This window comes from Nymphalis io, chromosome 30 (genome assembly GCF_905147045.1).
Source record: "Nymphalis io chromosome 30, ilAglIoxx1.1, whole genome shotgun sequence".
NCBI lineage: Eukaryota > Metazoa > Arthropoda > Insecta > Lepidoptera > Nymphalidae > Nymphalis > Nymphalis io.
In genome coordinates this window covers 5,661,656-5,686,002 of record NC_065917.1, presented here as the reverse complement: position 1 = coordinate 5,686,002, position 24,347 = coordinate 5,661,656, and the positions used below count along the sequence as shown (strand labels likewise).

At 36.0% G+C, this 24,347-nt stretch overlaps 2 protein-coding genes across 3 annotated transcripts in view; both read right to left on the bottom strand.

The window, feature by feature from the left end:
- LOC126779989 (L-dopachrome tautomerase yellow-f2-like) overlaps positions 1-24,347 on the bottom strand; it is a 158,161-nt gene that overhangs the window by 63,858 nt on the left and 69,956 nt on the right. The window lies entirely within an intron of this gene.
- LOC126780045 (gelsolin-like) lies at positions 860-24,347 on the bottom strand. 2 transcript variants are annotated; one of them, XM_050504300.1, is made up of 11 exons: positions 24,231-24,347; positions 15,292-15,363; positions 11,280-11,354; positions 9,287-9,476; positions 8,847-8,962; positions 5,176-5,353; positions 4,940-5,040; positions 4,410-4,526; positions 3,580-3,645; positions 2,466-2,528; positions 860-1,018 (listed from the first exon to the last, which is right to left on the bottom strand). In XM_050504300.1, the coding sequence occupies exons 2-11, from the start codon at positions 15,358-15,360 to the stop codon at positions 947-949; spliced, it is 1,047 nt and encodes a 348-aa protein (XP_050360257.1). In that variant the 5' UTR covers positions 15,361-15,363; positions 24,231-24,347; the 3' UTR covers positions 860-946. The 2 variants fall into 2 exon arrangements, with proteins under 2 accessions (XP_050360257.1, XP_050360256.1); XM_050504299.1 differs by lacking the exon at positions 24,231-24,347 and adding an exon at positions 15,907-15,960.

Genomic DNA, 24,347 nt, shown 5'->3' with positions numbered 1-24,347 from the left:
CAGTTTACTAATCTCTCTTGAGATTGGCCGCCGAGGCCGAAATCGGTCTGGAGGACATTATTATTATACTTAGTGTATTAGTTTCTACCCGTGTTAAACGGGTCCGAATACTGAATACTTAAAAACAGATTAAAAATAATAACAAATCATGTAACTTTTTTTATTCAAATTATAGACTTAAAAATTATTTTATCAGTTGTTGGTTATGATGAAATATCAACATTACAAATAACATTGCGGTTTGTGAGTTTTAATTTTATAGTTAAAAAATATCTCAAAAAATGATTTTTCAATACATAATGTTTTGTATTGATTCTTATTAGTTTTATTATTATTATTTTCGTTATTTAAATTTCTATTACTATTAAAATAAATTTTGTTTTGTAATATGTATTTAACTCGCATTTCAATTGTTCAATCGAATTCGCTGAAACTTTAGCTACCTATAAATGATAGCCTGTGAAATGATGATGGTTGCAAGTTTATAGGAACAAAGCAAAGTTAAAAATTGGACAGCTTCAGAGATTTAGATGATTATATAGATACGGTCCTGAACTCGGTCCACGATGCGGTGGGCTGACCATTGGCTTAACTATGGTAACAGCTGATAGGGGGAGGCGGTGTAACATGAAGTGAGTAATATCAGAAACTACTTCATGATGACCAGTCTCTGCCAAGAGCGTATCAATTGAGAAGAAAAATAAGTGTATAATTTTGCAGCGATGTAAATCGTGGGTTCGATTCCGACCTTGAGCTATTGAAGTCCCCACTCTTAACACAAGCTGTACGCTTAATTGGAGGGGTAAATAGGAATATTAGTAATTCCTTATTTAAAAAAATGAAATAAAAAGATTTTTTTTTAATATTATTTTGTGCAATTTAAATATAAATTATATTGTCATTAAAAAAAAAAAAACTTGAAATTAATAATCAAATCATGTCAAATTCAGTTCCAGTCTTGAAAGTGTTGCTTGAAGGCAGTCGGTTCGATGCCCGCTACGACCTTCGATATATGTACCTGGAAAAAAACACATATTAATAAATTTGTCGTATTTAATCAAATAGTAAATGAACACTTTTGTAACGCCTAACTTATAAATTACTAACCAATATACAAAAAACTTATACCAGAAGACGCCGCGCGTTTCGAAAAAGATTTTAGTATATAATATTATTATATAAATAAAGTGATATTATTTTTTTTGTCATATTTTATTAATCGCTATGCTCGCGTCATAATTCGGAATTGATAAAAACCCATTATCCAAATTTCATCCCCTCTATCATCACCTTAGGGGTTATATTTTCAAAAATCCTTAGCGCTAACCTACTCGTTACTTGTATGAAAAGTATTCATAGTACCAGTAGGGGCTGTGAGTTGATATAGTCAGTTATTATTTTATATAGGTAAAAGCGTGTGAATGTCCCACTGCTGGGCTAATAAGGCCTCCGCTCCCTTTTTGAGGAGAAGGTTTGGAGCTTATATTATTGAACCACCACGCTGCTCTAATGCCAGTTGGTGGAATAAACATGTGACAGAATTGCAGTGAAATTAGACACATGCAGGTTTCCTCACGATGTTTTCCTTCACCTTAAAGCACGAGATGAATTATAATCACAAATTAAGCACATGAAAATTCAGTGGTGCTTGCCCGGGTTCGAACCCACGATCATCGGTTAAGATTCACGCGTTCTTATTATAACATAAAAACTACCGGTTCGAATTTCAAAATGTTAGGCAATATTTATCACCAATTATTAAAATTAATGTTATTTATTTTCATATGGATTAATATACTCTGTGACAATTTAACCGCAAAAAAAGGACAGCTGTTGTCATTATTTTCCCCTGTAATTGTTAAACATAAAATTTTAAAAGGTCAATCATCTACATAGATATGCTATATATATAAAATGATGCTGTCGCTACAAATCTTTTATTTTTTTGCGTATCGGTAATTGTTTTGTCAACGTTTATTTCAATAGCGTTTGGGCATTATATATCTGACTGATTGATGACTCATTAGATATTCTACCGCAAAACAGCAGTACTTGGTATTGCTGTGTTCTGGTCTGAAGAGCGAGTGAGCCAGTGTGATTTCAGGCACAAGGGACATAAAATCTTAGGTCCCAAAGTTGGTGACGCATTGCCTATGTAAGCGAGGGTTAACATTTTTTACAATTCTAATGTCTATGGGCGTTGGTGGCCGCTTATCATCAGGTGGCCCATAGGCTCGTCCGCCTACCTACACTCCATATGATATGCGGCCCATATGATCTTCCCCCCTCCTATTCTATAAAAAAATACGCATATTAAGCTATACATCATATATAAAATATACACAATATATTATCATACTATTAAACATTGCCCTCCCAAAACTTAAATAATAAAAATGTTTAAAATTAATCGAATCTGTAGTTATTGCGTGAAAAAAAAGAAAAAAATACATAATTCGACTCACCCAAGCAGGGTAATTGTTCGCTTCAAGGTAATTTTGCGCCTTCTTCATAGCTTCAGATTTCTCCTAAACATTAATATAAACACATGAAAAACAGCTATGAAATTAATCATATAATAATAATAATAATAATAATATCCTGGGACATATTTTTTTTCACACACGGCCATCTGATCCCAAATTAAGCTTGTACAAAGCTTGTGCTATGGAAACCAGACAACTGATATACTACATATACTACTTTTCTTTTGTAAATACATACTTATATAGATAATTACACTCAGACTCAGGACAAACAGACATGTTCATGCACACAAATATCTGTCCTGGGTGGGAATCGAACCCACAACCTTCGGCGTGAAAGCATTAACTAACCACGCTAACCGCTCGTCTTATTAATTAGAAAAGGCCCATCTACAGGACATACATTAAACACTTGTGAATTCAAAACAAGTAAAATAATTCTTATATATGTAGCAATATACCATATATATGTATATATGACTTCCTCGTTGGTCTAGTGGCTTGATGTAAGGCCGCACACCCGGAGGTCCTTGGTTCAAATCCAAAGTCGGACCAATAAAACGTGATCGGGTTTTTCTGTGAGAAAATTCTCAGTTTTTTTTCAAATTCTCTAAATGCCTCGGAAAGCACGTATAGCCGTTGGTCCTGCGCCTGAAATCTTTCCGGTCGTGTCGCATTGCCGTCCCATCCCATTCAATCCCAGATTATGAGAGTTAGGGAATAGAGAGTGCACCTGTGTTTGCGCACACACTTGTGCACTATAAGATCTCCTGCGCAGTTGGCTAATCTCTCTTGAGATTGGCCACCGTGGCCGAAATCAGTCTGGAAGACGTTATTATTGCCGATATACCCAACACTATGATGTGATGATGATAAAACAACATATGATGACGTGATAGCAAGCTTAACTCTTAGAACCTAGAACATTGCTTAGCGGGTATAGCTATCCCTTTCATTCATATTGAAGTGTCTATCCATTTCATTTATAGTTCTATCCATTTCATATTGAAGTGTCGATGACGTAGAAAACTATTAAGGAATTTCAACACGGCATTGTCGTGTTAATGAATTTTTAAAAACTCTACATATTTACCCTTCCATTCGCCTCTCTTCCAATCCAGACATAAATGCTGCTGCCCGTGTCTAGGATATAGCACTCCTGAAAAAAAACAATATATTTTTTTATAGTAATTATAATAATAATAATAATATCCTGGGACATTTTTCACACACGGCCATCTGATCCCAAATTAAGCTTGTACAAAGCTTGTGCTATGGAAACCAGACAACTGATATACTACATATACTACTTTATTTTGTAAATACATATTTATATAGATAACTACACCCAGACTCAGGACAAACAGACAAGTTTATGCACACAAATGTCTGTCCTGGGTGGGAATCGAATCCACAACCATCGGCGTGAAAGGCAAGTGTTCTACCAACCACGCCAACCGGCTCAATTGTATAAGACAACTTTATCTCTGATATATAAACAGCCTGTTCATGTCCCACGGCTGGGCATAATCTCCTACAATGCAGAGCTTCCCCGATAGATATTTTCATCCAACACATCCAGGTCTGATGTTTTCACCAGTGTAAAATGGAATGCACTTGCCTAGAAGCTATTCAGTCTTACCTTGAAGATACCCTGATTGTAATGCTCAGGAAACACAAACGGCGGAAGGAAAGTCCACACCTTGGTTGTGAGAATGAAAAATGGGAGATTCTATCCCACATATATTGAAACAGTGGTTTGAACACGAGAACCTTAAATGAAGATTTTAACTTCAAACCCGAGCAAAACTGATCTTCTTGTCCTTAAATTGAATTTGTGATGCTTAAATGAGGCCTTAAGCCCAGCAGTGGGACATACAGTGGGTATTTGCAGGCTATTACGTTACCGCTCAACTTATTTACCTTCGTGTCTAATTGTTCCTTGGTGTACGGTCCGGACAGCTTCTTAATTTCAAGTGATCCTGAACTGTCGGACACTTCGCACAATGTGACCTCTTTGGAGGCGCCGCGTTCAAAGTCCTGTAAAAAAAAAAGAAAATCGTGGGCATCTGCATCTCAATTTATTTTGCGTCACTTAAGCATTACATGACATCATACGACTTGGTGGTAGAGCTTTGTCCAAGCCCTGGATAGGTCTCTGGTTAGGTACCATCGCATCATCACATATTCAAAGGCCAAATCGCAATACTTACACTTTGGTGATGTAAAAAATATTAACCATTTCTTACATCGTCACTGGCTTACTTACCCTTCAACCTGGATCACAACAATATTAAGTACTGCTGTTTTGCGGTAGAATATCTGATGAGTGGGTGGTACCTACCCAGACAGGCTTGCACAAAGCCCTACCACAAAGTAAAAAATATTCGTGATTTGCTTTTAAGTATTAATAAATAAATGATTCAATCGTATGGATTTTCCAATTCCCTCACCTCATCATCGCCACCTTCTTCCGCGTCTGAAACCGAATCCTGGTCCCCAGATCCGAGAGCCGTGAAGAATTTGTTTACATCACCTTCGTTCGAGAAAGGATCTGGAATCATGTAATAAATAAAAAAAATAAAAAAAATAATAATAAAATAGGCTTAGATCAAATTTCTACAAGAAACTTAATTTCGTTGATCAACTGACTAAATTTCTCTTTCGAAATCGCCTAAAAACAACTTACCAATAATTTCAATATTGCCACGCCCGCTGTGGTCTTGATCTCTTATCTGATTGGCTACCGATATGGCCTTGAGGCGCTCAACGCTCTTCGCCTTCTCACCGACATACACCATGATATCATGGTCCACATCCAGAATGAAACAGTCCCCTTTGTTCATAGATGACACTGACGTTTCCACCTGGAAATAATCCAGCACTAGGTTGAAAACTGATGCTATGGAAATATTAAATTAATAAAAAAATGTAAAGTAATGTTTGGGTAAAAATTATTTTTATACATTTTGTGACGTCATAGATGACCTTGGAAAATGGACCTGACCGTAACCGTAACAGCTTGTGAATGTCCCACTGCTGGGCTAAAGGCCTCCTCTCCTATTTTTGAGGAGAAGGTTTGGAGCTTATTCCACCACGCTGCTCCAATGCGGGTTGATGGAATACACATGTGGCAGAATTTCAGTGAAATTAGACACATGCAGGTTTCCTCACGATGTTTTCCTTCACCGTAAAGCACGAGATGAATTATATCACAAATTAAGCACATGAAAATTCAGTGGTGCTTGCCCGGGTTTGAACCCACGATCATCGGTTAAAATTCACGCGTTCTTACCACTGGGCCTTCTCGGCTATTATATAATATATATAATGGACCTGGCTATTACTTTATTATATTGAAATTTGGAAGCGATTACAAAATGAGATAAAACCGAATTAATAATTTATTTTTCGTATTATTATATAGGTCGGGCAATTTGGATACAAGGTGGTCACTACTGCCCATAGACATTGGAAATTATATAATATTAACCATTACTTACATCGTCTAAGCGTCACCAACCTTGGGAAAAATATCAACGTCATCAATACTTTGCTTAGCGTCCGTTTAGTTAAACTAGACAGTGTTTAAACACTTAAATAAACACTAGTAAGTGTTTCTCTATTTCTGTCATTATTGATTTGAGATTCAAAAGAAGACACATCCATATGTAATAAGTATCCGCTTAACGTGCGTTAAACGTCAAACATGCACGCCCAATATGCTAATTTTAAATATAAATATAGTTAAAAAAAACTTCAAAAATTATTAAAAATATCCAATATTAATGATACTGTTCATACGCCGCTGTGATCGTGATGACTCATATGGGGAATAGCTATAATTGTAAATAAGTCCATCAAATCACAGGTATGCAAAGTACGGCAGACTAATTCGTCAATCCAGATTGTGGAGACTTTGATAATATAATTTCAGTTTATTGCCCATCTTCAGCCCGAATCACTACTCATGTTTGAGGCTCCATTTTCTCCATAGCTAACTGTAGGACTATTATAATTGGAGACTTTAATGGGCATCAAACTAACTGGTCACAAAAAACTGACCAAAGAGGTTTACAAATATTCGATGTACTTTCTGACAATCAGCTTGTGACCTTAAACGACCGCATCAAGAATTCTCCTCAGATATTTCCTTAGTAACCTCTGATATTGCGCTTAAATTCAGTTACTCAGTACATAATGAAAAATTGGGCAGTGACCACAGGGTTATTAAAATCTCAACCAATTTCAGGCATTCATATTCATCCATACATAAAAGAAACTTTAAATTGGCTGATTGGTACTTATACACGCAGATACTTGAAATCTTGTTCAATAATTTTTCTTGGATTAATGACCCCCAAAAAGACTTCGTAGATTACATAAATTTGGCAGCAGAAATATCTATCCCTTTAATAAGATTTAATCAAAACCCTTCTTGTATCCCCCAAACGGTACTGGAATCAGCATTTATCTAGAGCAGTGGCTGAAAAACGTTTAGCTTTATCACAACGTCGTAATCCAATCACGTAATTTGGATATATTGAAAGAAAAAATTAACTCTGCACAAAACTTAATGCGTAATTCTCAATGTAATTATTGTTTTCAAAATTTTTGCTTGTCTGTATCAAAAAACTACATCTACAGAGTTATAAGTACTAGGCTATAAGTCTCCTAAACAACAAATAAATGGAAATCTGGCAAACAAATTTTTGCGTAGCTTAACACCCGATTATGCTTCTCCTATGTGCCCTGCGGTACATTCTCATAATAATAAAATAAGTTCCAAAATCTGACTGAGCTAGAAAACTGTATTCCATCTAAAAATACATCATCTTGCGATGATGAAATTACATATCTAATAATAAAACATCTTCCAAAATATAGTAAACATATATTAACAACCCTTTATAATTTGTTTTATGAGAAAGGCTTTGTTCCTAGGCAGTGGAAAAATATTATCGTCATCCCTATTTGGAAAGCAGGTAGAGATTCAGAATCTACTTCATCATTACGCCCAATTGCCTTAATGTCTTGCTTATGAAAAATTTTTCACAGTATTCTTAATAAGCGATTGGAACGGTTTTGCGAAAAGAATAACATTTTTTTGATGAATACTACTGGATTTAGGAAATCATATTAGTGTGCAGATAACCTGTCTTACTTTATAACTAAAATTTTAATTTGGTTTTCTAAAATTAAGCCAACAATCGCGTACTTTATTGACATCCATAATGCATACAACAATGTCAATATTAGTTCTCTTATTTCGATTCTAGATAGGTTGGGTGAAGGGTCAAAACTGTGCACTTATCTGTGGAATTTTTTAAACCATAGAATTCTAAAAATTCGGTTAGACGGAAACGCTATGACAAGAAATACCAGCCTAGAATTAGCGCAAGGAGACCCATTAGCGTCTTTATTATTTAATATTGTGACTTATAAAATTTGCAAAAATATCAGCCTAGTCTCTCTATTACAAAACGCTGATGATTTTTTGATAACTAGTGGTAAGAACGCGTGAATCTTAACCGATGATCGTGGGTTCAAACCCGGGCAAGCACCACTGAATTTTCATGTGCTTAATTTGTGTTTATAATTCATCTCGTGCTTAACGGTGAAGGAAAACATCGTGAGGAAACCTGCATGTGTCTAATTTCATTGAAATTCTGCCACATGTGTATTCTACCAACCCGCATTGGAGCAGCGTGGTGGAATAAGCTCCAAACCTTCTCCTCAAAAGGGAGAGGAAGCCTTAGCCCAGCAGTGGGACATTAACAGGCTGTTACTGTGTTACTGTGTTATGTAATAGTTTGACAGAAAGCTCCGAGAAACTACAATCGGCATTAAATACTATGGTCCACTTATTAGATATAGGTTTAGAGATTTCGACTACTGAAACTAAAGTTTAAATTAAAATACTAGCTGTCAACTTAGAGTAGATACTAAGATATCTGTAATGCGTGCAGAGCTATTAGGCATTGTGGAGGCTTGTGTAAAATATTACGTATAATATAAATATTCTAATTTCTGGTTAAGTTGCGTTAAATTATGTCTTATTTATTAGTTATTTATATATGTATATATAAGCGAAATGTCACTGATCACAAGATCTAAACTATCCGCCCGATTGACTTGAAATTTGTCAGTGAGTAACTGACAAATTTCAAGTCAATCGGTTCTAACGTAAAGTTCTGACGTAGACGCTCACTAAGAACGGATTTTACCCAAATCCTATACAAAATAATTTTTCCTTCTTATCAACCAATGCGAAGCCGGGTTGATTAGCTTTGATTCTGTTGTTACTGTGCTTAATAAAATAAAATATTATCTTGCTCTAACGCGTTTCACGTGTATTACCTGTCTCACTCTGACATTACGTTTGCCCTTGATCTGGAAGAGCCTCTTCTCCGCGCCCGCGTTTACGGTCACGTGGTTAAACCCGGAAGCATGGCCGCCTTCCAAGTAACGAATGGCTGAAAATATTAAAAAATTAACAATCTATAAATATTCCCGCTGCTGGAAACAGCCTAACCTTCTATCCCTTTTATATGCTTGGAGTTTTTCTACCACGCAGCTCTAATAAGGGTTTGTCGCCGAATTTCAGTGAAGTTAGACACATGCTAGTATCCTCGAGATGTTTTCCATCACCTTCAAGCACGAGATGAATTATAAAAAAAAAACACAAATTAAGCACATGAAAAAACAGCGGTGCTTGCTTGGGTTTGCCCCAACTTGCCCCAAAACTCGCGATCAACGCGATTTACCCACTCGGTTCAAAATCCTAAGTAAATCGCTACCTGGTTCGAAGTACCCCAAAAACTGCATCGACTCGTAGCCCTGAGTTTCTCTATGCTGGACAGCATCCCCGTGGAATTGTTCATCGTCGAGGTTCACAGAGAGTATCGCGGCGGCACCAGCCTCATCCTGGCTTGTTTTTGATCCCAGCCAAAAGTGAACATGCCATGAAAGTGAAGATGTTCCGGTGGTCTGAAAAAGGAATTAAAAACACATAAAATGAATATTAAAAAACCACCGTTGGGCTAAGACCTCTCATTGTTGAGGATGGTGTGAAGTCTAAACCACCATGCCAATATATTGTTTTAATGAACATTTACATGCGGACCATTGAACTGTATTGAATACACTAGGCGGTACACCGTCTGGGTAGGTGCCACCCACTCGTCTACCGCTAAGCAGCACTTAGTATTATTGTGTTCCGGTTTGAAGGGTGAGTGAGCCAGAGTAACTACAGGCACAAGGGACATAACTTCTTCCTTCGGAAGGGAATACAGGTGCTCTCTCATAATCCAATGGGACTACAAACCGACACGACCGGAAAGAGTTCAAGCTAGACATGGGCGTTTTTTGGTTTTTAACGCAAACTGATATTTATCCGATTTCAAATTTACAAATCGATTTCAAAATCCGATTTTAGATATCCGATTTCGGTAACGCCTAGCCTCACCAAATCGCTTGCGCGCAGGCAAATATAGTCTTTATGTACTTGATAGTAAGGTCGATAATTGTGTAATAGATTTCCATAGCAGAACCAACAAATTGAAATCGCAAAATTCGCGCTATCCTTTTTATTCCGCTTTGTTCCAATTGGTTAGAAGGAGAAAAAGCGAATTTCATAGTACGCAACAATCAGTTTGCGTTTGGATACCATACACAATTCGTTTGGTAATATCCAATGATTTTATTTGTCGATTCAAAATCTTTTAGTGGTATCGATCTATAGACCGCTGGCGTTTGGTTCGACTAGGTCGATTTTTGTAATCAGTATTTTGTGAAATCGATACGAATCGATTTGTATTTGTAATCGGATTTTGAATTCGTTTTGATATATCGGACGCATGCCTAATTCAAGCGCAAGACAGCTTTAAGTGCTTACCGAGGCATGGGAGAATTTTTTGACAAAACCCAATAAATTTTTATCAACCTGGAGTTTGAACCTAGAAGGTCAGGATCTGCCTTATAACCACCAGACAATCTTCAATCAACCATAAAATTAATACTTTATTGAAATGTTTTTAAATAAACATTGAGAGATACAAGTCTGTTTAATCATTAAGATCTTAATGTAACGCGAGATGAAACAGATGCCTTCAATTACCGCCAATGTACTTGTTATCGACTGATTACTGACATACTTACGATGGCGTCGTCTCATATATATAATTTATTTGCTGGGAATATATATTGATAATAAACGATAAAAATATCTAACTTTTTAAAAAAATAAGAGTCATAACTATTTTCGGCCGCGGCTTTTTCCGTGTTTGAGGGAGTTAGATATAAAAAAGTAGTAGTTTAATCAAAATCGTTTCAGTGTTATACCCGTGAAAGTGTACCAGACAAACTTACTTTCGCATTTAAAATATTAGTACATTATACGATTTATTTGCGCGGCACACGCTAGTAAAGCTCCCACCCGCCATAATGTTCCGTCATCTTCCAAAATCATCGTCATATTTCACAAAACTTTAACGAATTATACACCAAAACCTTAATTAATATGTCCATTCATTGATGAAAACCGTATGAAAATAGTTTCTTTAATTTTTGATGTTATTGCGAGCAGACAGACAGTTCAGAGTTAAATATATAGTGATAGAAAACATTGGTACTAAAACAACTCATTCATGATTTTCCTCTAAGATATTTGAATGCAAGGTCAAAGCAGTTTTTATACATAAATTGGAAAATTTTCCATATAAACGTAAAACAAATTTTGTTCTTTGAACAGAAGACATTTGCCCAGCGGTGGGCACAAAGGTGAGCACTTACCTTTAGCACGATGTAGGAATCTCCACTGTAGAAGTTTCCGTATTGATGAGAAGGCACCGGGACTGGCTCGAAGTCCTGAAAACGAAAAGTTTAATGTAAATTTTATATTGGTAGGGCTTTGTAAGGGGCGAGATGGTAAGAACGCGTGAATCTTAACCGATGATCGGGGGTTCAAACCCGGGCAGGCACCTCTGAATTTTCATGTGCTTAATTTCTGTTTATAATTCATCTCGTTCTTTTCGGAGAAGGAAAACATCGTGAGAAAACCTGCTCGTGTCTTATTGCACCGAAATTCTGTCACATGTGTATTCCACCTGCATTGGAGCAGCATGGTGGAATAAGCTCCAAACCTTCTCCTCAAAAAGGGGGAGGAGGCCTTAGCCCAGCAGTGGGACATTAACAGGCTGTTACTGTTGGGCTTTGTGCAAGCCCGTCTGATGATACCTACCCACTCACCATCAGATGGATTAGTCAGTCTCTCTACCTAGTTTAAAATAATATATATTATACATAATAACATAAGGGTTAATAGGGCAATGGTTTACGATATATAGGCACAGGTTCGATCTTGATCTCTTGGGATATTGCCGTCTCACTCCTAACACAAGCTGTAACTTATTTGGAAGCCCGGACATTTGAGATGTCATTTGAGATCGCCCCATTCTGAAGAGGTTAGATTAAAATTATATTATTTTTGGCTGGGTAGGACTTCCCGCTGGTCGGGCCCCTAGGCGCCTCGTAGCTTAGAGGTAAACTGTAATATTAGTAACTCCCTTAAAACTGGCCTTGCCATAATTCATTGGAAAGAAAAAAAACTAAGTAACAATAACACTTTTAATACAGAATTATTTACATTAAAGCCTAAAATATAAACAAATAAAAATTAAAAATGGCTACTGTACAAATCGTGACCGCGTGGAATGAAGGCAAGAATGCTAGCAGCATTTCCCCCTTTGAAACGCAATTGCGTATTTCTGGGCGAAAAATAATCAGCCCTAGTCAACCAGTCGAACCAACGGGACAAGAAAATTGTTCCTAAATATTGCTGTTCAGCGAGTTTTTTTTTTAAGAATAGGAAGGCGGACGAGCATATGGGACACCTGATGGTAAGTGGTCAACAACGTCCATAGACATTGGCATTGTAAGAAATGTTAACCATCGCTTACATCACCAATGCGTCACCAACCTTGGCAACTAAGATGTTATGTCCCTTGTGTATGTAATTACACTGGTTTACTCACCCTTCAAACCGGAACACAACAGTACCAAGTACTGCTGTTTTGCGGTAGAATATCTGATGAGTGGGTGGTACCTACCCAGATGAGCTTGCACAAAGCTCTACCACCAGTAAAGTTATTGTGATATTCGTACCCAGATAATAATTCTGCTATTTAACAATGTTTCTTGTTATTGAAAATACCAGAACAGAATTACGACATAGCGAAACTATTTTAGTGTGGAATTTAGTGTCCAGTTAAAATTTATACTTCCTCTGGATTGCAAGATGAAAGACAGTGATACAAATATATTAAACGAGTGTTCGCTCATGGCTTTGTCTACATGTTAGATAAGTGTTGGGGGAGGGTTATAAAATATATTTACCAAATTTCATCAAAATCGGTTCAGTGTTTTGTGTAACCGTAACAGAAAGACAATTACTTTCGATTTTATAATATTACTATAGATGAGGATTTGGTCTTCACTATATATATATATATATATATATATATATATATATATATATATATATATATATATATATATATAATCAATCCTTACTTTTTGTTTTTTAAAACCGCAATTTTTTGAATGAAAAATATTGCATTGCTTATATATTTTTTTGTTTTTTTTTATGTATTAGACAAGTATTTTGATATATTTAAGAAATTGTAATCGGCAGATAGACATTGGCGATGTAAGAAATATTAAGCATTCCTTACATCACCAATGCGCCACCAAACATGGGAACTAAGATGTTATGTCCCTTGTGCCTGTAATTACACTGGCTCACTCACCCTTCAAACCGGAACACAACAATATCAAGTATTGCTGTTTTGCGGTAGAATATCTGATGAGTTTGTGGTACCTACCCAGACGGGCTTGCACAAAGCCCACCTACTAACTACATCTATCATCTGTCTATTATCGAGTTATAAGACTTAAGTATTTTTTTTAAATTACCAGATGCTTAAGCAATAAATAATTGAAGTATTTTGTTATAGAACAAGGCAGAAAGCGAATATGAGCCTTTTTCAAATACAGGAGGAATAAAGAAAGAAATAAAATAAACAAATATTTTGATTGTCCGGTTGCTTGTTACTCAATCACGCGAAAACGGCTCGACTAATATCTTATCTTACTTTCGTAACGGCCTGTGAATGTGAATTCACAGGCTTCACACAATGAAATTGAACTCCACCACGCTGCTACAATGCGGGTTGGTGGAATACACATGTGGCAGAATTTCAGAGAAATTAGACACATGCAGGTTTCATCACGATGTTTTCCTTCGCCGTCAAGCACGAGATGAATCATAAACACAAATTAAGCACATGAAAATTCAGTAGTGCTCGCCCGGGTTGATCGGTCATCGGTTAAGATTCACACGTTCTTACCACTTGGCCATCTCAATACCTTACCTTACCTTAGTCCATTTTAGAATTAGACTTAAATTTTGCACGAGAAGTATATTATATAAAAATTAGCCTTCACAATATAACATTTAGTAATCGCTTATCGATGCCATAAAAATAATAACGATATCAACTTTTATATATTAATTGTATGACGATAAATATTTGCGTCTAATCGAACAGGAAAAATGTGATCGGTTTTTGTTTTTGAATTATAATAATAACTAGTGTCAGCGTGTAGTAGCGGGGGTGGGAAGAACTAGGTACCATTTCTGATTATTGTCACTAGACACTGTTTTCATTCCACAGAAATAACAGTTAGAAGCGTTATCGAATAAAAAACAGGCAGTCATACGGACGGACAATAGAAGTGAAAACTTAAAACTGTTATATATAATATTCGCCCAATTTTCACATCCATTGGCACTCCAAGTAATAATTCTATCCCTTTTTATCATACCACCCACTCATCAGATATTCTACCGCAAAACAGCAATACTTGATATTGTTGTGTTCTGGTTTGAAGGGTGAGTGAGCCAGTGTAATTACATGCCTGTAATTAAAGGGACATAAAATCTTAGTTCCCAAGGCTGGTGGCGCATTGGCTATAAGCGATGGTTGACATTTCTTACAATGCCAATGTCTAAGGGCGTTTGGTGACCACTTACCATCAGGTGGGTACAATATTACGATATATGCCTTGGTTGTTGACTTCAACGACATAATGGCATATGCTCGTCCACCTTCCTATTCTATAAAAAAAAATGTCGCAAACTCAATACAAAATATTAATACAGCTTAATTAAAATAAATAATAGTTAAAACACACATATATTATTTGTATATACTGTTACATAAATTTCAATCTTTATTATTCTCATTAATTTCCGCCATACTTAAATTATTTGTACTTTCAACGATTTCATTATATTAATATTAGCATGTCGGTGACGCAAAGCCACGAGTCTATCCCCAACGATAAACCAGCGCAACGCGCCTGAAGAAGTTTTCACAGATATTTAGCTAGCTTATTTATCATCAGGTATCACAATTTTACTTGGTGGTAAGGTTTTTCGTCTCGTCTGGGTAGGGTTTGACCACCCACTCTTTAGATATTCTACGGCAAACAGCAATTAGTATTGTTGCTCATTTGAATGGTGAGTCAGTGTATATACAGGTACAATGGAAGTACATCTTAGTTTCCAAGGTTGGTGTATTGGCGATGTTAGGGATGGTTAATAATTCTTACACCGCCAATGTTTGTAGGAGTTACCAACCATTATGTAAAATCCGAACCAAGTTTTCCCAAGATATTATCCATACTAGATCACGAGATGATTTATGAAATGTATGTCTCTCTTTGTCGTTTATCCACTCACCTCAACTCTCCATATTTCAATACCAGACTTCTTGCCCGAGTTCACGAAAGCGGGATGTACTTCAGGCATTATCTGAAATGGAAACACTAATGTTAATAGCTTAATTTGATATTAAGAACATACAAAAGTGTTGGGTGTGATTGATTAAACATAGCTGTCTTCTTCTTTCGATTATCAAATCAATGATGACAGAAATAGACGATTCATTGTCATTTTTTCCTTCAAACACTTCTCTTTCGATTTGAAAAGAAATGCAGCGGATGTCAAGTTAAACAATGATTCGTCTCTTTTTGTCGTCATTGATTTGACATTCGAAAGAAGAGGACGGCTATGTTTAATCAAACATTTTGGAAGTTATTATAGTTCAGTGAATACTGTGTTTTGGAAACTGTGCTATGAGATCGAAATAAATACAAGCCTTATGTCAGGGCGCAGGGTTGTCAACATTTACGTAAAGATGACATTAACTGTCACAGTGACAGGATCAGATTTTCAGCGATTTAGTCGCAAGCTGAACTACTATCCATGCAGTATATCCACCAAATCGAATTTAAGTATTGAGAGGACCTTTAGCCCAACAGTGGGATTACATGTTACGTTAATATTTCTTTTTACCTCAACCATATTGTATTTCCATTAACAACTCAAATACACGTTCAAACTGAATATATCTCGATTTCAGACTAAATAATTTAAGCTAAGTCTATTTGTCTGAAGTACTTGTAACTGATAAGAATTACAAGCAATTGATAAGGGTTAACGCGTGCAGTTGCGTTACTAAACGCAATTTTAAATCAAGTGTAATCCTATTTTTGTTTTTGTTAATATTCTCCAGGATTAATTACACCAATATAACATTTAAAACAAAAAAATCCTAACACATTCGACGAGCCGGTTGACGTGGTTGATAGAGACTTGCCTTTCGCGTCGTATTGGTTCAATTCCCACCCAGCACAGACATTTATGTGTATAAACATGTCTGTTTGTCCTGTTTAGGTGTTATTATCTATTTAAGTATGTATTTACAAAAGAAAAGTAGTATATGTAGTATATCAGTTGTCTGATTTCCATAGTACAAGCTCTGCTTAGATTGGGATCAGATGGCCTTGTGTGAATAATGTCCCAGGATATTATTATTATAACTTAAGACTAGATTCCTTATCTATTAAGGGGAATATCATATACAATGTAAAATGAGTTATTTTTCCTCAGTAAGAACCAATGCAAAATATACCCGTCCATTACGAGTACATTTATCAGAAACCTCTTTATAATTAATTTTCATCCATTACAGAATATTATTTATTTATTTATTAAGGATCACCAACATGGCATACAGTAATAATTACAAATTAAAAGTTTACAAACTAATAGGTCTACTAGGTACGACATAAAAGAATAATGAAATAAAACAAAAATAAATTTCCCACAAGATTGAAGTACAAAATGAAAGTTAAAGTGGTAATACTACTAGAAAGTATATAATAACAAAATAAAGACAAATAAAACAGCGATCAGATGTAAAGTAAAGTAAGTAATGTCCTCCAGACCGATTTCGGCCACGGCGGCCAATCTCAAGAGAGATTAGCCAACTACGCAGGAGATATTATAGTGCACGAGTGTGCGCAAACACAGATGCACTCTCTATTCCCTAATTCTCATAATCCGATGGGACGGCAATCCGACACGACCGGAACGAGTTTAGGCGCAGGACCAACCGCTTTACGTGGTTTCCGAGGTACGGGAGTGTACACACTTCCAACTTCCAGACTCCGGGCTGCTACTGAGAATTTTCTGACAGAAAAACCCAATAACTTTTTATCGACCCAACCTGGGAATTGAACCCAGAACCTCCGGGTCTGCGGCCTTACATCAAGCCACTAGACCAATGAGGCAGTCCTAAAGTAAAGTAAATAAAGTATATATAAATAGTAAGTATTAGTTACCTCTATTTAACGATTTTTGTCAAATTATAACCTTTACATAATGTTTCAAATCAATCATTCACTCTCAATTCCTAAATAATTCATGTCTAGACAGGTTTTAGACACGTTAAATTTTTCGTAAGACAATCGTTGTTTGATGACAAGTAATGTGAGCACTTTTGTTTGTCACTGTTATTAGTTTGACAGTTACAATTGCAAGAGAAATAATAAATCATTAATTATGTAAGCGTAGAAGATTTTTTATCTAGTCATAACGAATCGTAGAGCAACCTAACCTTTATATAACAAACCTTATTGTATCAAATTACTTGTTATAACGAAGATTCTCTAGTTCCATTCAGATTTTTATATGGATATTAAAAAGTAACAGGAAAAATATAAAATTAAGACAATAAAACATGAAAAGAAAAATATAATATCTTTTATGAGAATTTTTTGATGAGTGTTAGAACAATAATATTTTCTTTATTTTATCAAATAGGAAGCCAACGTTATGTTTTAAGAAAAACATTGTCTTTTTGCTTATATATAAATATTCTAAAAAATTACAGGCTAACTTAACATTTCAATAAAAAAATCTCTAAGTGACGAAAAACAAAATAAAATCTTTAACTATAATTTTGCCATTTCACATTTTCTTGCTGAATTTAATTGAAGAATCACCAAATAGATCCAGGGCACTGTGCTTATTTAAGATATTACAAAAACGTGTTACTGGCAGGCCCCGGCTTTCCCACCGGGCACGTGCCCAGGGCACCGCCATCAATATCTATCCCTGCCGGATCACCAAATGATAACCCATATTTATTACCGCAAAAAATATTTCAATGTCACACTCATAGGGGCCTTATCTTATCATTACCGTGGTGTGCCCAGGGCCTCCAATAGCTTAAAGATTGCTCTGGTTACTGGTGGGTACTATTATACTATAATGTCGTTTGTGATGCACACAGGTGAAATGTACACAAAAGTTTTCCAATATTACGTGAAGTGTGTTCACGCCTATATATTGCTGTAGTTTGTAATTAATAGTTTATAGGTGTTTTATTTTATAAGCCAAAATGGCCCAGTGGTAAGAACGCGTGAATCTTAACCGATGATCGTGGGTTCAAACCCGGGCAAGCACCACTGAATTTTCATGTGCTTAATTTGTGATTATAATTCATCTCGTGCTTGATGGTGAAGGAAAACATCGTGTGGAAACCTGCATGTGTCTTTTTTTATAATTAATAGGCCAGCGTTTGACCGTTGACTTGCCTGATTTTAAGCATTAAGCGTTAAGCATTAAGCGACACGGTCTAGGATGTATTGACATTCTATCAATAAATCTACCAACCCGCATTGGAGCAGCGTGGTGGCCTTTAGCCCAGCAGTGGGACGTTAACAGACTGTTACTGTACTGTACGGTTTTACAAATCATTATGACGTCATATGTCTTGTCCCTAATTTAGGTTAATATTATTGAATCAGAGTAACTTCATTTTTTTATCAATACTGGCCATAAATTACGTAAAATTACCCCGTATGCATGGAAACAAAAACGCAAAGGCAAACGTGAAATGTTGAAAATCTGATTCAACTTGATACGAATGTCCTTTAAGCTGGTTTTTTAAAAAATTAAAAAACTTATGTATAATAAGTTTTATATAGTTTGGCTTAGTAATTTATCAGTTCGGCGTTACACAAAAAACGTCACATGATTTATTATTCTGTTTTTAACAACTTTAGATTCAAAGTCACTGGGTTATATAGAACACAATGGGGAACCTCAAGGCCGTATAGGGCGTGAAATCCATGGGGATTATAGATTGTTTGAATAGGGCTGTCACTTTTTTTTCGTAATATCTAGTATATAGGATGTTCTTATTATAAGACTTTTGATAAAAACATATTCATCTTTCTACAAACTACGAGTCGAGATTGTCCAGTGGTTAGAACGCGCGAATCTTAAGTAATGATCGCGGGTTCAAACCCAGCCGAGCATTACTGAATTTCTATGTGCTTAATTTGTGTTTATAAGCATCTCATGCTCGTCGGTGAAGGAAAACATCTCGAGGCAGCCCGCATGCGTATAATTTCAGCAGCAGCAGGAGCAGCAGAGGAGCAGCGTGGAGGGATAAATTCCAAACCTTCTCCTCAGAGAGAGACCTTAGTCCAGCAGTGCGACATTTTGAGGACTTTATTTCTTTAATAAAGAAATCCTTACTAATATTACCAATGCGAATGTTAGTTTGTTTATTTGTTTCACTTTCACGTCTTAACTACTAACGGAATTTTGCGTACACGTTGTTAGGGGCACATGACGGAATACCTAACACTTCCCCCCCCCCATCACACACGAACAAAACCGCGGGCGAAAATTAGTAAGTATATACGATAACAGCATTTCAAAATCACCAAATCACTATGGTTTAATTTTCTTAAAAATACAATTGTTATTTTTTTTTGTATTGGCAACCCTATATCCACCCCATCATTAATTTAAGAGCTTCTTGGATAGTTAAATGTCGTCTCCATTATAAAGGGTGTGTCTAATACATTAATATATAGCCTATTCCTATCACAAGAGGAGTAAACCCAAATAATCAACTTTGACAATGATATCATTGGTCACCGATACCAATAGACGCGATGCCATTGGTCGAGATCTCGAATAATCTATGATATTCACTATGGATTCGCGAAAAAATGGTGTTTTCAATGTCCACGAAGTTGTAAAGGGAATTTCGAAAAGTAAATTAATGTGGTTATAACTAGTTAGGTTGAATAGCATTGTATTATAAATAAAGGTAAATGAGTCAAGAACTGTTTATAGTGCAGCAAGCGTAATACAGCAGAACAATTAGAAAATCGTGCAATTTGTAAATCTGCGGTTTGTTTACCTATAATTCTACTCCGATTGGAATAGGGTATAGTAGTTCGCCCGCGGCTAATTGGTGGGGGGGGGGGGGGAAGCAAAAGCCTATGTTCTAGCCTTTGTCCTTTCTCGGAGCTTGCTTCATACCAAATTTTATCAAAATCGGTTCAGTTGTTTAGTCGTGCTCGCGTAACAGACAGATGGAGTTATTTTTCATTTATAATATAAGTATAGTCGTGTCTACCAGTAAAAGTCTGTGAATGTCCCACTGCTGGGCTAAGGCATCCTCTCCTTTTTTGAGGAGAAGGTTTTTGAGCTTATTCCATTACGCTGCTCCAATGCGGGTTGGTCGTGACTACTATGTATTAAAAAGTAAATTGTGTATATATGTACGTTGTCGAGCGTCCAGCTTATGGGCAGGTCCTGGGTTCGAGCTCTGGATTAGGCAAAAAAGTAGTTAAGTTTCTGTCAATAAATTCTTAAGCCGAAGTTATGATGAATGTGAGAGAATACGTAGAGCTGTTAATCTTGCGCTGAAATTCTTTCCGGTCGTGTCGGATCACATCATCGCATTATTTTTATTGTGCCGGTTGGCGTGGTTGGTAGAACACTTGCCTTTCACGCCGAAGGTTGTGGGTTCGATTCCCACCCAAGACAGACATTTGTGTGCATAACATTTATTTATTTATTTATTTATTATCTTTTAGACTCAGGACAAACATGTCTGTTTGTCCTGAGTCTTAGTGTAATTATCTATATAAGTATGTATTTACAAAAGAAAAGTAGTATATGTAGTATATCAGTTGTCTGGTTTCCATAGCACAAGCTTTGTACAAGCTTAATTTGGGATCAGATGGCCGTGTATGAAAAATGTCCCAGGATATTATTATTATTATATTGCCTCTGTTAAAAGCAGATGGTCCAGCAGTTACAGCACGTGAATCTTAATAGAAGATTGTTGGTTCAAACCAGGACATTATCAAGGAATTTTCATTTGTTTATTTTGGGTTTTTAATTCATAGGCGACGATAAAATACCGTGAAGAAACCTGCATATTGGGGAAATGTATCACACATGTCCAACAATCCGCCTTGGAATACCCTGGTAGAATATGTGTCTGTGATCAGTGGGTTATACCTAAGCAGACGCTTGCAAAGCCTCACCACCAATACGCTACCATACCCAAAGCAATTATGATTTTGGTCTGTCTGTCTAATTTTAATAAAATGTCATACCTAATGTTAAATGGTCCACCGTCTAAAAACATTGGCGCAGTAAGAAATATTAACCATTACAACGCCGATACACCCCTTGTGTTGTAATTAAGCCGGTTCACTCACACATCAAACGAGAACAAAACAGTACTAATTGCTGTTTACAGTAGAATAATTGACACGTGAGTGCTACCATTTTAATTTCTACTGTAGAAAACAAGATGTTTAATTTAAAAAAAGGTAGCAAGTTACAAATTATGTGCGAACGATGTTTTGTTGAATTTTATGGCGTCGTAAACCCATCGTATCGTTCATTACAGTCTTAGTTGTATTTTTAGATGAATACGTTTGGATAACAGTTATTTTTAGTTCTGTTTATTATTTATTTAACATAAACCCATTATTTTATTTATTTTTTGGTATCTAAAGATATATATATATTATATATGGTACTTAACATGTGCACTACCGTCGTCGTAACAACCTTAATAAAATCATTAACTACATATTATAAAACAAAAGTCTTTCCGCCGCATCTGTCTGTTTTTTTTTTTTACAGAATAGGAAGGTGGACGAGCATATGGGCCACCTGATGGTAAGTGGTCACCAAACGCCCTTAGACATTGGCATTGTAAGAAATGTCAACCATCGCTTATAGCCAATGCGCCACCAACCTTGGGAACTAAGATTTTATGTCCCTTGTGCCTGTAATTACACTGGCTCACTCACCCTTCAAACCGGAACACAACACTATCAAGTATTGCTGTTTTGCGGTAGAATATCTGATGAGTGGGTGGTACCTACCCAGACGAGCTTGCACAAAGCCCTACCACCAGTAAAATATATGGTACTTTACTCCCCAAGCTAGCAACAGCCCCACTGCTAGGGCTGTTAAACTTTTAAATGACTTCGTACGTTATCGAGATGTAGACATATTTTATGATCCCTTTTATACTATGTTCAAACAAATTTATATATTTCAGAATTTTAAAAATTAATTTTGTGGTTCCTAAATAGATTTAAGCTTATTTTGTTTACAAATTTTAATTCTATTTTTGTTTTACTAAATTTTATTTTATTTATCCTTGTAGTATGTTATGTTAAATTAGTATGAATAATTAAAAAATGTTTAGTAATTAGTGTAGATATAAGCGACTTGGTGTAAATACTGTAATGCTTATATTTTCAAATAAAGATTATTATTAACATGTGCACTACCGTCGTCGTACCAACCTTAATAAAATCACTAACTACATATTATAAAACAAAGTCTCTCAGCCGCATCTGTCTGTTTGTACGCGATAAACTCAAAAACTACCGAACGGTTTTCCATACGGTCTTCACCAATGAACGGAGTGTTTAAATGACGAAAGCTTAGGTGTTTTATGTCATTAATGTCATGCGTAAATTGGCTGAAATATGACGACGATTGTTGAAGATAACATGACCACTGGGAGCTTTATTGTTTGGTTCGATTTAAACAATCGAGTTTATTTATTTAATAATTTATTGCACGACATATAAATAACTTTTTTTTTAATTGGACAGACTTGATTAACCAATATTGTTCTACAAATACAATATAGATTGCGAACACAACACCAATATACTAACTGACTTTATATACATCGCTATAAAACTGTGAAAATAAATTTGTTTTAAAAACTTACTAGCACTACTACGTCAATCTGTTTGTAAATCTGTGTGTTTTTCCATTAATGAAGAATTAAAATTAAAGACACGATCTGTTTAATTGTTATCCACTAACGTGAAAACGGGGTTTTTTAGTGGTCACCAAACGCCCATAGACATTGGCATTGTAAGAAATGTCAACCATCGCTTACATATCAAATGCGCCATCAACCTTGGGAACTAAGATTTTATGTCCCTTGTGCCTGTAATTACACTGGCTCACTCACCCTTCAAACCGAAATACAACAATAACAAGTAGTGCTGTTTTGCGGTAGAATATCTGATGAGTGGGTGGTACGTACCCAGACAAGCTTGCACAAAGCCCTGTTGGCATCTTACGGACTATATACTCAAAAAAACGTTACAATAAATCGTTTTTGACCGCTTCCAAAAGCAACCTCTAGCGAGTAGAAAAGGTAAGAAATTATAGTTCCCGATTTCGGCCACGGCGTCCGATCTCAAGAGATTAGGCAACTGCGAAGATATTATAGTGCACAAGTGTGTGCGCAAACACAGGTGCAGGCGCAGGACTAAAGTCTTTACGCGCTTTCCGAGGCACGGGAGAGTACATACTTCTAAATTCCAGAGCTGCTGCTGAGAGTTTTCTGACAAAAAAACCCCAATAACTTTTTATGGGCCTGACCAGGGTATTTATACGCAGGACCTCCGGGACTGCGGCCTTACATCTAGCCACTAGACCAACGAGGCTGATTTGTTGATTAATTATTATTTAATAAAGTTTTGGTTTATATATGCGTATCGAACCCTCGGTCGTCGTCAAGAAATTGTATATAAAGCTATAACCTTTCACAAGAATTGGGCTATTAAATGCGAAAATTAATTTCCATATCCGAGTGCTATACCCAGTGTTAGGTTATTTCCAAAAAAAACTAAGCTCTATTGCATTACTATACATTAAAAGCATGCAAAAACAATCATTATTTCTCTTAAAAATTGTTATCAAGTTTACTTCCTATTATTTGTGTCAATGAAAACTTAGACAATTACTTTTTAACACTAAAACAGACTCCGGATACAATGATGCATTCAAATCTCTTAAATACGAAGAAAAATTAACATAAAATAACACAATCGAAGGTATAAACAAAACATAACAAAATTACGATCAATTAATAAACTCTCTGTGAAACAATTATTTGTTTGTTTGTTAGAATTGAATCGATATGTTAATTAAATAAACACGAGTTATTAACAACATAAATGACTCACTGTAACACGTCTGTCACCGTTGAGCTGACGCTAGGCACTGAAGTTGATCACGGGTTGCCAATAGTGGAGTGAAGTAACGGCGAATCGCTGCGTCGCTTGTCGCGCTTCGGTGAAATG

What these genes read in the sequence shown, in the direction of transcription:
- LOC126780045 (XM_050504299.1), bottom strand. An exon ending in TTGAAATATGGAGAGTTGAG is followed by an intron (nt 11,355 to 15,291) that starts GTGAGTGGATAA and finishes TTTCGTTTTCAG; the next exon opens with GACTTCGAGCCAGTCCCGGT. An exon ending in AGGAACAATTAGACACGAAG is followed by an intron (nt 3,646 to 4,409) that starts GTAAATAAGTTG and finishes GTTTTTTTTCAG; the next exon opens with GAGTGCTATATCCTAGACAC.